The sequence below is a fragment of the Bos indicus genome, chromosome 5 (genome assembly GCF_029378745.1).
Source record: "Bos indicus isolate NIAB-ARS_2022 breed Sahiwal x Tharparkar chromosome 5, NIAB-ARS_B.indTharparkar_mat_pri_1.0, whole genome shotgun sequence".
Taxonomy (NCBI): domain Eukaryota; kingdom Metazoa; phylum Chordata; class Mammalia; order Artiodactyla; family Bovidae; genus Bos; species Bos indicus.
In genome coordinates, this window is record NC_091764.1 from 34,357,126 (window position 1) to 34,375,944 (window position 18,819).

The 18,819-nt window shown below is 38.1% G+C and overlaps 1 protein-coding gene across 4 annotated transcripts in view; it reads left to right on the top strand.

The window, feature by feature from the left end:
- Positions 1-18,819, top strand: part of SCAF11 (SR-related CTD associated factor 11) — a 94,389-nt gene that overhangs the window by 65,804 nt on the left and 9,766 nt on the right. For all 4 annotated transcript variants that reach the window (XM_019960742.2, XM_019960743.2, XM_070788569.1 and 1 more), the window contains 3 exons: positions 15,206-15,264; positions 15,439-15,548; positions 16,478-16,579. In XM_019960742.2, coding sequence (XP_019816301.2) covers positions 15,206-15,264; positions 15,439-15,548; positions 16,478-16,579 — 271 coding nt within the window. The remainder of the gene's footprint in view (positions 1-15,205; positions 15,265-15,438; positions 15,549-16,477; positions 16,580-18,819) is intronic.

Genomic DNA, 18,819 nt, shown 5'->3' on the forward strand with positions numbered 1-18,819 from the left:
CCCGGAGAAGGGAAAGGCTACCCACTGTAGTATTCTGGCCTGGAGAATTCCATGGACTGTATAGTCCATGGGATCACAAAGAGTTGGACATGACCGAGTGACTTTCATTTTCACTTGTGTGTTTTGGTATGAAGGTTGCTGGCTGTGTAGTACTGGTTTGAAAGCAGTTTTTCAGGATAGTTTGAGAAGGATAGATGTTAACTCTTCTCTGTGCTGGTAGTCATCTGAGAAGGCTCTTTGTCCTAGACTTTTGTTTGTTGGGAGTTTTAAAATTTTGAATACATGTGTGCTAAGTTGCTTCAGTTGTCTCTCACTCTTTGCAACCCTATGGATTGTATCCCACCAGGCTTCCCTGTCCATGAGATTCTCCAGACAAGAATTCTGGAGTGGGTTGCCATGCTTCTCCAGGGGATCTTCCTGATCCAGGGTTCAAACCCACATCCCTTAAAGGAAGGTTCTTTATGACTGACACCACCTGGGAAGCCCAAATATTGAATAGCTGATAAAAATTTATTTCCTGCCAAAAGATTAACATTTTCCAAGGCCTGTAACTTAATGCCATGTCTATTTATGTTAGGATGCCTGAAGTAATTGGTTTAGTATAGGCAGAATATCCTAAATATCCAAGGCTTCCCTTGTGGCTCAGCTGGTAAAGAATCCACCTGCAATGCAGGAGACCTGGGTTCAATCCCTGGGTTGGGAAGATCCCCTGGAGAAGGGAAAGGCTACCCACTCCAGTATTGTGGCTTGGAGAATTCCATGGACTATACAGTCCATGGGGTCACAAAGAGTAGGACACAACTGAGTGACTTTCACTAAATCTGAATCTAAAAGGCAGAATATTGCTTAATACTTTATGAGTGGGTAGAATAAGAGTACTAATATTTAAGTAATTATGAGTAAATGTCTTAACAACTCTGGATGGAGTTGATGGATATTGGGTACTCATTGATAAATGGCTCAGTTCTGTAAATGTTGCACTTCAATGAGAGAAAGTGAAAGTGTTAGTCACTGAGTGGTGTCCGACTCTTTGCTACCTCATGGACTGTAGCCTGCCAGGTTCCTCTGTCCATGGACTTCTCCAGGCAAGCATACTGACTGAAATGGATTGTCAGTCCTTTCTCCAGGGATCGAATCTGGATCTCCTGGATTGCAGGCATATTCTTTAACATCTGAGCCACCAGGGAAGCTCCTTAAAAGGATTTTGTTAGTGGATTGGTTGTGAGGTAGAGAAAGGATGTGAGGTAGAGAAAGGAGGAGGTCAAGGGTGACACTAAAGTCCTGACCTGAGCAGCTATTAAAATGGCATTGCCAGTTGCTGAGTTGGGGAAGGCTGTTAGAGTGTTTGGGGTGATATAATAAAGAATTGTCTTTTGGACAAGTAGAGATGCTCTGAAAAAATATGGATGTTTGTATGCCATGTGCAAACAAGATTTTTTCATCTTTAGATTGTTTTAGTATAATTGGTTCATGTTCATGTGTGAATTTGTTCTTGGCTTCTAAGTCTAATTGATGGTTTCTTCCAGTTTTCATTTCTTTTCCCACTCTTGAATTGAGGCAAAAATGTTAAAGACTATGATCAGAAATAAGACTGGAGAGGAAGATTGAAGATGTCATAGGGAGTTGAGCAATAAAGCTGAAATTTCTGCATATTATCTTATACAGAGTAATTTTTTAAAATAATTTTATTTATTTTTGACGATCTTGGATTTTCATTGCCATGCAGGCTTTTCTGTAGTTGCCACAAGTGGGGACTACACTCTAGTTGCTGTTGATAGGCTTCTCATTGCAGTGGCTTCTCTCATTGCAGAACATGGGCCCTAGAGCGTGTGGGCTTCAGTAGTTGCCGTGCATGGGCTCAGTAGTTGCGGCTTCCAGGCTATAGAGCACAGCGAGCTGTGTGCCTCAGTAGTTGTGGAGCACAGGCTTAGTTGCTCCGTGGCACATGGAGTCCTCCTGGATCAGGGATGGAGCTCGTGTCTCGTACACTAATAGGCGGGTTCTTTACTACTGAGCCTCCAGGAAAGCCCTGTAAGGAATAATGCTGTGCAAGAAGATACCATTAAAAGATACCATTAACAAGGTTTCTTTTTCACTGAATTACAATGTGGTGAAACGATTTTAGGAAGATAGCTTGGTAAAAGTTACTCTAAAAAGATAGGAAGTCAAGAACCTATTAAAAAAATTCTAGAGCTGTCTATCTTAGGTTATATTTCTTTTTGTCCTCTGACTCATTTAGCATATTTGATCAATTCTGAGAACCCAGTTTTTTTGTTTGTTTCAGTTTCACATTCTGACATCTCTAAAGTGAGATTCTAATTGTTTTTCTTGTATGATCACTGTTGACTGCGCATCTGGATAGTTGCCACTGCTTGTGACTATATGAACATACAAAGTTCTGCCGTTAAATCTGGAGAATAGATAGCAAAAACTTGGAAAAAGAATTCATAGATTATTCTGGAATTTTCTTAACCCCTAGGACCCCTAATTGAAAGTGAGAGAACTGGGGGAAATTCATCAGACACATGTGCCAGCAATCCTAAGAAAGTCATAAGTTGGGTAATTCTACATCGTGAAAGTCACTCAGTCATGTCCGACCCTTTGCAGCCCACAAACTTAATTGCAAAACCAGTATAAAAGGCCAATACCAATAATTTAGTTCTTAATGGATTTCCTGAGGAATCACCACTGTTTTTTTTCTTCCAATTTTATTGAGATATAATTGCCATTTACAACACTGTGTTTAAGTTTAAGGTATACCATATAATGACATTATGAAAGTCAAATGATATGGACCTAACAGAAGATATAAGAAGAGGTGGCAAGAATACACAGAACTGTACAAAAAAGATCTTCATGACCCAGGTAATCACAGTGGTGTGATCACTCACCTAGAGCCAGACATCCTAGAATGAGAAGTCAAGTGGGCCTTAGAAAGCATCACTACAAAGCTAGTGGAGGTAATGGAATTCCAGCTGAGCTATTTCAAATCCTAAAAGATGATGCTGTGAAAGTGCCGCACTCAATATGCTACCAAATTTGGAAAACTCAGCAGAGGCCACAGGGCTGGAACAGGTCCGTTTTCATTCCAGTCCCAAAGAAAGGCAATGCCAAAGAATGCTCAAACTACCGCACAAATGAACTCATCTAACATGCTATCAAAGTGAAAGTGAAGTCACTCAGTCGTGTCCGACTCTTTGTGACCCCATGGACTGTAGCCTACCATGCTTCTCCGTCATGGGATTTTCCAGGCAAGAGTACTGGAGTGGGTTGCCATTTCCTTCTCCAGGGGATCTTCCCTACCCAGGGATCAAACCCCGGTCTCCCACGTTGTAGGCAGATGCTTTTACCGTCTGAGCCAGGGAAGTCTCTCAAAATTCTTCAAGCCAGGCTTCAAACAGTACGTGAACCGTGAACTTCCAGATGTTAAAGCTGGATTTAGAAAAGGCAGAGGAACCAGAGATCAAATTGCTAGCATCTGTTGGATCATCAAAAAAGCAAGAGAGTTCCAGAAAAACATCTACTTTATTGACTACGCCAAAGCCTTTGACTGTGTGGATCACAACGAACTGTGGAAAATTCTTCAAGAGATGGGAATACCAGACCACCTTGCTGCCTCCTGAGACATGTGTATGCAGGTCAAGAAGCAACAGTTAGAACTGGACATGGAGCAAGACTGGTTCCAAATCGGAAAAGGAGTACATCAAGGCTATATATTTTCACCCTGCTTATTTAACTTATGTGCAGAGTACATCATGTGAAATGCCAGGCTGGATGAAGCACAAGCTGGAATCAAGATTGCCAGGAGAAATATCAAATAACCTCAGATATGCAGGTGACACCACCCCTATGGCAGAAAGCAAAGAACTAAAGAGCCTCTTGATGAAAGTGAAAGAGGAGAGTGAAAATGTTGGCTTAAAACTCAACATTCAGAAAACTAAGATCTTGTCATCCAGTCCCATCACTTCATGGCAAATAGATTGGGAAACAATGGGAAAATTGACAATTTTGGGGGGCTCCAAAATCACTGCAGATGGTGACTGCAGCCGTGAGATTAAAAAACAATTGCTCCTTGGAAGAAAAGTTATGACCAGCCTAGACAGCATATTAAAAAGCAGACATTACTATGCCAACAATGGTCCATCTAGTCAGAGCTGTGGTTTCTCCAGTAGTCATGTATGGATGTGAGAGTTCGACTATAAAGAAAGCTGAGTGCTGAAAAATCTATGCTTTGAACTGTGGTGTTGGAGAAGACTGTTAAGAGTCCTTTGGACAGCAGGGAGATCCAACCAGTCCATCCTAAAGGAAATCAGTCCTGACTATTCATTGGAAGGTCTGATGCTGAAGTTCCAATACTTTGGCCACTTGATGTAAAGAACTGACTTATTGAAAAAGACCCTTATGCTGGCAGTGATTGAAGGCAGGAGGAGAAGGGAACAACAGAGGATGAGATGGTTGGATGGCATCACTGACTCAATGGACATGAGTTTGAGTAAGCTCCAGGAGTTGGTGATAGACGGAGAAGTCGGATGCGACTGAACTGAACTGAAAATTATGAAATGATTATCACAGAAAGTTTAGTAAGCATCCATCATCTCATCTCATATAGTTACAACATAAATAAAAAAATTTTTTTCCTTCTGATGAGAAGTCTTGGGATTTACTCTCTTAACAGCTTTCAGGTATAACATACAGGAGTGTTAATTACATTTATCCTGCTTGTACATTACATTCCTAGTACTTACAACTAGAAGTTTGTACCTTTTGACTGCCTTCATCAGTTCCTCCTCCTGTCACTGCCTGTCACCACCATCTCTTTTCTTTGAGTTTGATTGTTTCTTTTTGAAATACAGTTGACCCACAACACTGTGTTAGTTCCTGGTACACACATAATTATTTGATATGTCTGTACATTTTTAAATGATCACCATGATAGTCCATTTACCAACTGTCATTATACAAAGATATTACGTATTTATTGACTATATTTTCTGCAAATCACCACTGTTCTGGATAGCATAGAGGATGATACTGTTGGAAAAATGGTTATCAACAAACTTGGGATGAAAAGTAGTTAGAAAAAATTGGATTCTGCATTAATGAAGGTTTATGAAGCCTTAACCAATTTATTATGTACTCATATATTCATTTTTATTAGTTAAAAAAGAAACTATGTCTGCATTAGTTTGCTTGGGCTGCTATTAGAATTCACTACAAACTTGGTGACTTGAGGCCACAGAAACTTACTTCTTCACTGTTCTGGAGGTTAGACGTCTGCCTTTTTGGGTGCCTCATGTCCTCTGCCAGCATTCAGAAGTTGTTTTGTGGAATTTGCTCAGCATTCAAGTGTTCTTTTGATGAATTTGTGGGGAAGAAAGTGGTCTCCCCGTCCTGTTCCTCTGCCATCTTAGGACCGCCCCTGGAGGTTAGAAGTTTGAAGTCATGGTGTTGGCAGATCCTTGCTCCCTCTGTGGGGTCTAGGGAAGATTCTTTCCTTGCCTCTTGCCGTAATTTCTGGTGGCTCCTGGCAGTCCTTCACATCCTTTGACTTGTAGCTGCATCTCTGGAATCTCTGCATCTGTCGTCTTATGGTTTTCTGCTCTGTGTGTCTCTATCATTCTTTGTCTCTGATAAGGACATACTCATTGGTTTCAGTGCCCACTCTAATCCAGTATGATCTCATGTCAATCTTTCTTTAATTGTGTATGCCATGTCTGTATTTCTAAGTGTCATATTCTGAGGTTCCAGGTGGACATGAATTTTTTTTTGGGGGGAGGGGTGACACTTTCAACCCACTGCATAGTCCAAAAGGGCTTTTTCAGTAATTCAGAAAAATTCTAAGTGGTAAGAAAACACTGTGACCCAGTTCTGATGCCCAGTTTGTGTTTTCCAAATAAAAGAACCAGGGCTCCTTGAAATAAGTAAATGTTTCCAGGTTTGAGGTAGTAAATAAATGAGATATGCCTCGAACATTGTCTTTCTAATAGAGCTCAAAGAAACTTTCAAAGCAGTGCTAGGATTATAACAAAAAGTCTCAAGCATCAACAATGCATTGAACAAGAATCAACTATAGATTTAATAAGAATCAACAATAGATTGGGTTCCTTCTAGCCAAAAATGGAACAATTTAAGCATCAAAAGGGGTAATAATATTCAGTAACTGTGAAGAGGGACAGTCATTGAAACCTGTCAGATTTGTCAAAGTTCATGAGTTCATCATGCTACCTTATCAGTAAGTAAATAAGCAGACTAATTGGTCTGTTTTAGAGGATACTAGGAAGTTAGCTCACTTTTTAAATTTATTTTTTAATTGGAGGATTATTGCTTTATAACATTGTGTTGGTTTAGACTCATTTTTAAAGCCAATATATGAAAAAAGATACAAACATCTACCTTGCCTTTTTTATATAAGCTATACATCAAGGTAATTGAAAATGTACATCAAGGTAAAGGAAAGTTCATTTCTTATAGAAATATTTCAGCAAGTAATTGAAAATTATGGAATTTGAACATCAGCATTTTGTAAATGAGCATCACAGCATTTAGGCAGTGATCAGTAAGTGCAAGTGAAAGTCATACAGTTGTGTCCAACTCTTTGTGACCCCATGGAGTATACAGTCCATGGAATTCTCCAGGCCAAAGACTGGAGTGGGTAACCTTTCCCTTCTCCAGGGGATCTTTCCAACCCAGGGATCGAACACAGGTCTCCCACATTGCAGGTGGGTTCTTTACCAGCTGAACCACAAGGAAAGTCCAAGAATACTGGAGTGGATAGCCTATCCCTTCTCCAGCAGATCTTCCTGACTCAGGAATCAAACCGGGGTCTCCTGCATTGCAGGTGGATCTTTACCAACTGAGCTATCAGGGAAGCTGTTATTAAATATTTCCTTATGGAAGTAAGTACAAATATGCAATAGTGTGATGAAAGGAAAAAAAGAAAAAGAAACCCAAAAAACAAAACCTGCATCCAGTTAAGAAATCTAACTACTAATTTATAAGACATACAGAGACTGAGATGCATGTTAAGTGACAACAAGGAGGTAAATCAGCAAAACATAGAGACCACAGACAAATGACCTGATTTCTTCTGTCAAAAAATTGGAGAGAGTTTAGAAGTGGGAGTGGGAGCCTGTGGATTAAAAGAGATGATAGAAACATTGAACCAGTCACAACTGGATTATTTGGATCCTTATTCTAATATGTTGTAAAAGGAAAGTAAAAGATAACTTTATGGACAGTTGGAGAAAATTGAAGATTAGGTATTTGGTAATAAGGAGTTATTGGATGTATTTTGTTTATTGATATCTTCCCCCACAGAACACATCTTTTAAAGTTAGTTATCTACTGAAATAGATATGCATGAATATGATAGGATGTTTATAGTTTGCGAAACTGGGATATGGGTATAATCAGATTTCATTATAATGTTCTATTTTGTGTTTGAAATTTTCTGTAATTAAAAAAAAATGTACCCTGAGAGTTTAATTGGCCATTATCCTCTCATAATGGTACATAAATAATTCAAGTTCTTAAAATAAACTTCAATGAAATATAGTATATTAGCTTGTTTTTGTGTGTGTGTGTGTGTTTTTTCTCGTTAAGTTTTAAAGTTGTGAATAGTGATTGTTTTCTATGTGGCATTTTCCAGAGTATCAAGGTAGTAATGGTAGTTAAGTACTTAGTATTTGATTGTCTTTGGCTATAACTACCTGATAATAAAAAGGTAACTGATCTATGCCTGTAACAAACAGCAGAAACAAAGAGATGAATATAAAAGTAAAATAACTAAAAGTTAACAGTTACTGTTCTGTAGGTGTAATTTTTAATACTTTATGGAATGTTCAAAATCATTCATAATTATAAACTTTAAAACAGTTTTAAAAGGCTAAATATCTTGGCCAGATCACAGAGTTGGAGCAGACAGAATTTGATCCAGTCTTCTACTCCATGTCTAATGCCTCTTCCCGCTATGGAATATTGCTAAAGCATGATTTTGTTACTCACCATAAGCCTCTCACTTTGAGGTTGTCTACAATCTTTATAATTCAGATTATTGCCTTTTTCTAATGGCTTGATATAAAGAGCCGAATGTCTGCTCCCTGCTTAGCAGACCAGTTAACTTTATTTTGTGTATCCTTTCAGAAATGTAATAGATAATAGTTTTTTATTTCTTAGACTTAAGTTTGTAAATCATAGCTTCAGGAATAGCTGTAGAGCTTGAGTTTTAACCTTGAATTTTTGCATTAATTATGAGGTTTCTTAGAAACCTTAGCACTTTGTTTTATTAACAAAGGGCCTCATTAGAAAATTAAGAGAATCTGTAAGTGTTACTCGTAATTGTCTCAAAAGTTGAGGGGCACTAATGAATCTGTCATGCAAGAAGGAAGCAACCTTGGACTCTTAAATGTAGGCATTTGAACTGAGAAAGGAATTAAGATGAAAGGTATGGTGAAGGTAGAATTAGTGGGAAGTTGTGCAAATTAAGTACATTTTAATGTATTTATCCAGTTAGACTGAGTAGGAACCATGGTTGCCCAAAGGACAATTTAAATTTATTTTTATGAAAGAACTTCTTGAGGAAATATTGTGTTTTAATGGTAGATTTCAGAAGCAGTGAGGTTTAGTATCTAATTTTTTCAAGTTTTTCAAAGTGAGGAGGGGCTGTTCTTTGAATATTCATGTGTGACTTTCTCCTTTAGGTTATTATCTTTATATGATATGTACTAAAACTAATGAATAGAGTGTATGAAATTGTGAAATTCTTTTATTTGGATTAGAAATTATTAGAATAACATTAGTTAAAACTCCAGCAGGCCTAATAGATAATTTTTTTGGAAGTTGAGCCATTTGGGTTTTGTATTAGTTTTTCTATTAAATCATCTGTGACTCTGATATAATTGTATAAACTTTACTTTCTTCATTTAGTGAACATGGTGTTGTCTCACTGTATTGTAAAATGTTAGCATACCTTTTGACAAATCTGATAAGAAAATGTCACTCTCGTTCTTTAGTCATACTAGATAACTGAGAGTTTCTATACTTCTTTTTTTTTTTAATACCTCCTTTGTTCTTGGAATGAACATAATAGTCTTTGATTTGGGCTAATAGTTTATAACTGATACAGTTTATAAAAAGTATCCCTTTTTAAGACATTTCTTAATGGACTACTTCCCTAAGTACATACTAAATCCATGTAATTATGACTCTGTTAATTTGGAATCAATTAATCAAATTTTAATTGGGTACCTGCCAAGTACTACTGGGCTCTAAGATCAGAGCCTTTATTATACTGGTTTGTTTTACAGAAAAAGATGTTGTCATTGAAACGTCTTTTCAGATACACTAAATTAAAAAAAATAAGTTTCAGGTAAGCATAACAGATTGAGCACTTGTTTAATTCTCTGATCCCTCTCAGAACCCTATAGAAAAGACCATAAAGGAATCAAAATAAAAATTTAAGCCACAAAACAAAACTGGAGAGGACAGCTGAGCTGATGAAAGATGTCCACAAAATAGAAGCTTGAAAATGGTTGTTTGAGGTGCATATTAATAGTAAACTGTCTTAGTAGAAAGCTGAAACCCAAACCTCTCATGGAGAGTGACATTGAGAATCAAATCAGTTCACACACCGTGGAACCTTAGTCTTTGGTCTGGGGACCTGCGTTATATCTGAAAGCAGGTGTAGGGGGTGGTGCTGAAAACAGAATTGGTTAAAATTTTTAAAGGAGCAGTTTATCCTGCAGATTTTTGTCTCTACAGGGTAAGGGAGTCTACCCAAGCAAACAGGAGGCTTACTCTCTAAATGAGTAATTAAATCAGATTAAACTCTAGCACGAATGAGGGTAGAGGAAACAACAGAGTAAAGAGAAGCAAATTCAAGCAAATGTTGAGGTCTCTACCTCCCTACCTATGATCATTTCCCAAAGCTCTTGCAGTGTTGCTTGTTCCTAAAGTGAAAAAGATAGAAGGTATTGATATCTTCCAGAATACTGCGCCTGCTTTAAAAGACTTGGAGATACTGCCATTTGGAAATTTTTGAATGAAATAGCCAGGTCTCTCTGCTTTATCACCCTACAGTGAAACCCATTGAAAGGCACTGACCACGCATCCACATTGTTCTCAGTCAGTATCTTAGTGTTCCACAAACAGTCAGGGACCACCAGAGAGTGAGGGAGCCTCCAGGTAATAGAGGTGGACACATAGACAAAGAAAAGGAACCTGATGGAACAAACCCAGTGCTAGGCAACAGGGAGTTATGTGAAAATTAATATCCTCAGAGATAAGAGAAGGAATATTTCATTAATGAGGTAAGAAAAGACTAAGATAAGAAAAGTTTTGGAAATTAAGAATATTATAGCTGAAGTTTAAAAAGTTGAATGGAAGTAGAAGATGAGTTGTAAACAAGGAGTGAACTACACTGATAGAATTCTAGACTCTGCATATATTTGAAGAGTTTCTAGAGAGAGAAAACAGACCATGTGTAAAAGAATGTTGCCAATAACAGGTGAAGCAGTGGAGCACTACCTTAATTATTATCCTAGAAATTTAATATACAACCAAACCATCAGTCAAGTGTTAGGGCAATATAAAGATATTTTTAAATACATTAAGAGCTCAAAAATTCACTCTCAAACATCCTTTCTCATTATACTGGAGGATATGTCTGTGTCACTTAATGAGAAAGTAAACAAAGGAACAATGTGAGACTCAGAAAAATGAGTTCCTAAAAGAAACAGAAAAGGAGGGAAAAAACCATAAGAAAATGCGTTCTGACCCAGGTAAAAGGGGGGATTGTAATAGAGGACAGTCCCAGAATGACAGTTGAGCAGCAGCTTTTAGAGAGTTACCAGTTCAAATTGGAGCAGGGCAGAGGAAAAGTGTTTCCAAGAGAATGAGGAACAAACCTGATGGATGAATTGATGTATTTGAATGTATTAAGAGATCTATACTTTTGTTGTAGAGTTAGTTCAATTAATGACAGATAATACAACATAAAAACAAGATGACACCACCCTTATGGCAAAAAGTAAAGAAGAACCAAAGAGCCTCTTGATGAAAGTGAAAGAGGAGACTGAAAAAGTTGGCTTAAAGCTCAACATTCAGAAAACTAAGATCATGGTATCTGGTCCCATCACTTCGTGGGAAGTAGATGGAGAAACAGTGGAAACAGTGGTAGATTTATTTTGGGGGGCTCCAAAATCACTGCAGATGGTGACTGCAGCCATGAAATTAAAAGACGCTTACTCCTTGGAAGTAAAGTTATGACCAACCTAGACAGCATATTAAAAAGCAGAGACATTACTTTGCCAACAAAGGTCCAGCTAGTCAAGGCTATGGTTTTTCCAGTGGTCATGTATGGATGTGAGAGTTGGACTATAAAGAAAGCTGAGTGGCGAAGAATTAATGCTTTTGAACTGTGGTGTTGGAGAAGACTGGACTGCAAAGAGATCCAACCAGTCCATCCTAAAGGAGATCAGTCCTGGGTGTTCATTGGAAGGACTGATGGTGAAGCTGAAACTCCAATACTTTGGCCACCTCGGGCGAAGAGCTGACTCATTTGAAAAGACCCTGATGCTGGGAAAGATTGATGGCAGGAGGAGAAGGGGACAATAGAGGATGAGATGGCTGGATGGCATCACTGACTCGATGGACATGAGTTTGGGTAAACTCTGGGAGTTGGTGATGGACAGGGAGGCCTGGCGTGTTGCAGTCCATGGGGTCACAAAAGTCGGACATGACTGAGCGACTGAACTGAACTGAAAGACAAGAAAAAGGCATCATTAACCATAGGAAAAGGAAGAAGTTGTACAAAAAAAGTAATTGTAATTCAATACATGGTCTTGCTGAGAATGTTTATATAGTTACTATAATGCAACATTGCTTACATCAAATGTTGGTATATCAAAAAGAACATTTGGAGACGTCCCTGGTGATCCAGTGGTTAAGATTCTGTCCTTCCCCTGGTGGTGTCAGTTCCTTGTGTTGCACAGTGCGGGTAAAAAACATTTGTGGAAGAGCAGAAGTCTTATCTTCTGGAGGAAAAAAAAATTTTTTTTTAAGGGAAATACCTGAAACCAAAAATAACAAGGTAGAGTAGTGTCTATATCTTTTTCAGTTGTGTCCAACTCTTCTGTGACCCTATGGGCTGTAGCCCTTAGGCTCTTCTGTCCATGGAGTTCTGTTGGCAAGAATACTGGAGTGGGTAACCATTCCCTTTTCCCAGTGATCTTCCCGACCCAGGGATTGAACCTTGGTGTCCCTGTTTACCGTCTGAGCCACCAGGAAAGCCCAGAGTAGTATGAACATGTGATGGGTGCTTTGGTGGAGCTGAATTAAGAATGAGAATTGCTGTAATGTTTTTAAGTCCAGAGGTGCTGTTTGACTTCTTAAAGTATGTATATGCATTACTTTGATAAATATGAAAAGATGTATCACTGTTGTCCAAAGGATAGATTAGTAAGTGAACATGTGAAATGATCTCTAGGAAACCACAATTTAGACAAATCCACAATTGGAACTGCTCGATAATTACCTGAGAATTAGCCAGAAATATGTGAAATATCTTTGGGACTAGATTTTCATACTTCGCATTGGCCAGAAAAGTAACAGTTCTTCCCATAGAGAGCGTTGGGAAGTGGTGGCTTCCCAACAGAGGCTTCCAAGTGAAGGAGTGCTGTGTAAACTGTATGTACTCCTTCAGTATTGAGTGAACAAAACCTGATCGAGAACAACTCAGCACCCTTAGGGCTTAAAAACTGCAGTGTACCTACAGTGTAGCAAATCTCGGTTTAGTTGAATGAAATTGTTACTTCTGAGATTGTGGTTGGGTACCTATCACATTTTTATTCCTGGCTTCTTTAATCATTTAAAAAAAAATCAGTATCATCTTTTAAATATATAATGAGGGGTAAGAAGATAAATTCCTGGAACTCCATCAGCACTCCTTTCCCCAGTCAGTTAAGTCGCTCAGTCGTGTCCGACTCTTTGCGACATCATGGACTGCAGCACGCCAGGCTTCCCTGTCCATCACCAACTCCCGGAGTCCACCCAAACCCATGTCCATTGGGTCGGTGATGCCATCCAACCATCTCATCCTCTGTTGTCCCCTTTTCCTCCTGCCCTCAATCTTTCCCAGCTTCAGGGACTTTCCAATGAGTCGGCTCTTCGCCCGAGGTGGCCAAAGTATTGGAGTTTCAGCTTCACCATCAGTCCTTCCAATGAACAACCAAGACTGATCTCCGTTAGGATGGACTGGTTGGATCTCCTTGCCATCCAAGGGACTCTCAAGAGTCTTCTCCAACACCACAGTTCAAAAGCATCAGTTCTTTGGCACTCAGCCTTCTTCACAGTCCAACTCTCACATCCATACATGACCACTGGAAAAACCATAGCCTTGACTAGCTGGACCTTTGTTGGCAAAGTAATGTCTCTGCTTTTTAATATGCTGTCTAGGTTGGTCATAACTTTCCTTCCAAGGAGTAAGCGTCTTTATTTCATGGCTGCAGTCACCATCTGCAGTGATTTTGGAGCCCCCCAAAATAAATCTACCACTGTTTCCACTCTTTCTCCATCTATTTCCCATGAAGAGATGGGACCGGATGCCATGATCTTAGTTTTCTGAATGTTTAAGCTAACTTTTTCACTCCTTTCTTTTACTATCATCAAGAGGCTAATCGTCTTTGCTTTCTGCCATAAGGGTAGTGTCATCTGCATATCTGAGGTTGTTGATATTTCTCCCGGCAATCTTGATTCCAGCTTGTGCTTCTTCCAGCCCAGCGTTTCTCATGATGTACTCTGCATAGAAGTTAAATAAGCAGGGTGACAATATACAGCCTTGACGTACTCCTTTTCCTATTTGGAACCAGTCTGTTGTTCCATGTCCAGTTCTAACTGTTGCTTCCTGACCTACGTACAAATTTCTCAAGAGGCAAGTCAGGTGGTCTGGTATTCCCATCTCTTTCAGAATTTTCCACAGTTTATTGTGATCCACACAGTCAAAGGCTGTGGCATAGTCAATAAAGCAGAAATACTTTTTCTGGAATTCTGGAATTCTCTTGCTTTTTCGATGATCCAGTAGATGTTGGCAATATGAAAATGTCCTCTCCCCAGTATGAAATGTCATTTGTTACAGCTGTTCTGGGTGGGACATGTGTGATAATAGCATGAAACCAAACAGCTGTTGTATTGTAACTTAAAGTTAGTATGCTGTTTAGTAGAAAGTAGGCTATTACCAACTGGACTGACGAAAGAAACCCAAAATACTTATAATCTTGCAGTAGCAGGAACTTGGCCTCCCAGTTAGGCTGATTTATTTTGAACAAAGTTAGATTGGCCTTTTTGAGACAAGCTTGGCTGAAGATTGAAAGACCAGTTATCGTTTGTACTGTCTACCCAGAGTTCTGAGGAGAGAGCAATGGCAGTACCAGCAGCAGTGTATTGCAGACAAGTGTATTCATACGTGGTGATGACTAATAAAACAGACTTTATGGTAAAGAAAAACCAAGAGCAGTAATCTTTAACAGTTTTTATGGTTAGCAGGAGCTATTTGTCCTTTATCTTTTTTAACCTGGAAGAACGTATCCATAGAAATGGACATGTAAAACCAAAAACCAAGCCATAAGCAATACAACCAAAAACATTGCTATAGCAGAAAGCTGTTTTAATAAGATTTCTACTTTTCCTAATTCCATACAATTTGAGGAGGATGGTGAGGGTACTTGTTGAAGTTGGTGATTAAATGGTACTTTATGGTTGACAAGGGCTGGTGGTTTCAGTTCCCCTGGTCAGCTCCTACTTGAGGTGAGTTAATAGTGCCTATCGTTTAGGTCGTAACTGGAAAGGACATATAAAGTGTATTGATATTACATAAATTGATTTCTTTTATATGCTTCATATTACAAGACAGTTTAAGTTTGCACGTAGTGCCAGAACATATTGACTAAAATTTTGGTACTTAATGTTCTAAGCCTAGCCATTTTACATGCTTCACTAGTTTTCTGTATTGTGGCCTCTTATATTTTCCTTTTGTCTGTGGCTTACCAAGATAAAACTAGCATTTGGAAAATATATAAATGCAGTTACTATTATTTTAAATGCAATTTTTATACATATTTTAACCTTCTCTTATCAATATGCCAGTATTAGTACTGGTTTAAAACCTTTTAAAATAAAAATTAAGGCAAGATCTTTTTGTGTCTTTGTACAGGAAACTCTAAATACAGTGAAATGGGAGGAAAGAAAAATTCAATAATAAAGACAAACAAGGTTTGTTGAAATAAAAAATTTTTTTCTTAGATAATAACAATTTATGGTTGTTTAGTACATAACTCTGGTGCCTCAGGTACATCAAAATATTTAAATGTAACTATGTCCTACCTATTACAGAAGGGTGTTTTTTTTTTTTTTTGCTGTTTCACCAACCTCATTTTACTTTTCTAGCCTCGAAGATCAAATCCATATACAAATCAGTGCTTCAGAAATTTTTTCTCCAATGTCTTTTCTTCTAGTAGTCACACTGGAGAATCTTCTTTTTCCCGTACAGCTTACTGGTTAGTATTTTTTACTTTCAATTGATTTTTTTTATATATTTGATGTTTTATTTATTGCAGTTAACTTCTGGTAGAAATTTAAACTTGGCCCAACAATGTTATGAAAGCCCATGTTGTTTTTTGTTTTTGTTTCTTTTGGCGAATAAAGAGAACCTTATTTTGTGACCGTCTATTATTCAGTGACTGCTGTGGACTTCCCTTTTCCTTAATAATAAATTAAGTTGTACACAAGGTTTTTATATGATAGAGACGTAGGTTAGTTGTTAAGCTGTTAAATTATGGGGGTACCCTTTCAGAGTAGACCCAGTCATTTTTTAATCCATTGTGACTGTATGATAGATAATGTGTAGATATTTGTGGAATTTGAAGATTAAGTTGAGGTTTAAAAATAATGGACCTGGTTGAATAAACGAGACAGATTAAGATTGCGATTTAACTTTAAAGACTGGCAAGGTACCAAAGAAAACAATTACATTTGAGTAGCCTTTTAAAAAACTGAACTCGGCCTATTTTGGGTTATAAAAATAACCATGCCTCCTTTATTTTCTTCCTTTGTCTTGTGCGTAGTTTCAGATGGCAAACTATTGCACTTAGAATTTCGGCTAAAACTGCTCTTTGCTTTGGTTCATGGGAAGGAAATAGTGCTACTTCTTTTTTTCAATAATAATATTTGTCTGAATTGACTTTTTAAAAGTGGTTACAAGTCAGATTAGTTCCATTTTTATTTGTAATATAAAAGTTTAAGTTACTTTAGGAATTGGTCCATTTTGAAAAGTGTTTAGATAGAAAAAGTTTCTTTCTTTTTTTTAATGTTACTTATAATGCTGGATATGAAAATTTCTGTTACTTATGATATAACCCAATTGTTATTCTGAACTTAAAATTTAAAATTTTGGAATTCTGATGAGGATCTAAAATTTATCTTTTAGTACAGAATTTATAGAAGTCAATGAGATCAGTGCTTTGATTAGGCAGAAGAGACAGGAACTGGAATTGTCATGGTTTCCTGATACATTACCTGGAATTGGAAGGTAAAAAAAATTGTTTACTAAAATGTTTAAATGCTAATGTGTGCATAAGATAATAATATCTTACATACAGAGATATTCAATAGTTATGTTTCTAAGAAAGTTTTGTTCAATTAAACCTTGGTGTTTCTGATGCCTAATGAAAGGTCTCTATTTAAGGAACCCCTTGAAAAATAAAGAATATTGTATTTATTTGTTTAATAAATGTAAATATTTGATTTCTTTAACAAGGAGAACACCTAAATGATAAGGTTCATTATTAGTAATAGCATTCAGATCTTTCATCCTTCTGTTATCTTTTTCTCCATTCCAGTCTTCCGTGTGTGTTGTTAGCTGAAGCATTGCTTTTGTCATGACACTTCCATCTCCGAAGTGTTATTCTAAACAACTGCTTGATCAAGTCCCTACTTTGCCCTTGCATTCATGACTCTCTATATAGCCTAGCCTTTTCTCTCTTAGTGTAAGCCTTGAAACTATTAGCACATTGCTAGCTAGGTACATGCTATGTACTTAAATCAAGCTCCTCTGTAAAGATTAAGTTCCTTGCCAGAGTTTTGTATTCATTCCTATAACTTTTATATATCACTGTAATGGAGTTCTGTATAGAGCCTTCATACTCTAGGAGTAACAGTGGAATATAAATATGTAAAATCAGACTAAGTCCAGATATGTAAAATATGAAATTTTCCCTTAGAGCTGTATGTTTTTGTGTATGTGCAAGTTGCACAGTGTTTTTCAAGCTTCTTTCGTCCTCCAGAATCTCACCTTAGACTGGATGAAATAGTCTTTTGTTAGGAGACCTGACAACAAATACGAGTCAAGAGTAGGAAGAAGCTGACAGTGGATTTGGTGTGACTGCAGTAACTGGAGTCTTAGCATGGGAACACCAGAGCACCTGACCTGCCTCTTGAGAAACCTGTATGCAGGTCAGGAAGCAGCAGTTAGAACTGGACAGGGAACAACAGACTGGTTCCAAATAGGAAAAGGAGTACGTCAAGGCTGCATATTGTCACCCTGCTTATTTAACTTCTATGCAGAGTACATCATGAGAAACGCTAGGCTGGAAGAAGCACAAGCTGGAATCAAGATTGCCAGGAGAAGTATCAATCACCTCAGATATGCAGATGACACCACCCTTATGGCAGAAAGTGAAGAGGAACTAAAAAGCCTCTTGATGAAAGTGAAAGAGGAGAGTGAAAAAGTTGGTTTAAAGCTCAACATTCAGGAAACGAAGATCATGGCATCCAGTCCCATCACTTCATGGGAAATAGATGGGGAAACAGTGGAAACAGTGTCAGACTTTATTTTTTCGGGCTCCAAAGTCACTGCAGATGGTGACTGCAGCCATAAAGTAAAAAGACACTTACTCCTTGGAAGGAAAGTTAGGACCAACCTAGATAGCATATTGAAAAGCAGAGACATTACTTTGCCAACAAAGGTCCATCTAGTCAAGGCTATGGTTTTTCCAGTGGTCATGTATGGATGTGAGAGTTGGACTGTGAAGAAAGCTAAGCACCAAAAAATTGATGCTTTTGAACTGTGGTGTTGGAGAAGACTCTTGAGAGTCCCTTGGGCTGCAAGGAGATCCAACCAGTCCATTCTGAAGGAGATCAGCCCTGGGATTTCTTTGGAAGGAATGATGCTAATGCTGAAACTCCAGTACTTTGGCCACCTCATGCAAAGAGTTGACTGATTGGAAAGGACTCTGATTCTGGAAGGGATTAGGGGCAGGAGGAGAAGGGGACGACAGAGGATGAGATGGCTGGGTGGCATCACTGACTCTATGGACGTGAGTCTGAGTGAACTCCGGGAGTTGGTGATGGACAGGGAGGCCTGGCGTGCTGCGATTCATGGGGTTGCAAAGAGTCGGACACGACTGAGCGACTGAACTGCACGGAACTGAGCATCCATAGGGATCCTGGGAACTTTGAAGAGCCATCGTCCTCAGATTGAGGAATTTTAGCATATAACATAGCAATAGAAATCAGTTGTGGTTCTTTTTTCCTTTTTAAAAATGTATTTTGATATTTTTGGCCTTGATACATGCCATAAAAACATAAATCTAACAAAAAATTCAAAATTTAAGTGACAGAGCTTTCCTTTCAGTTTTTGTTATGTTTTTATTTATTTATGGACTGATTCCCCTTTGACCTTGCTAATTTCTTTAAAACTTGATCTGATTAACTCAAGTAAATTATCTTTTTGGTTGCCTGGAAATAGGATGGGGAACAAGGATTAGGAAT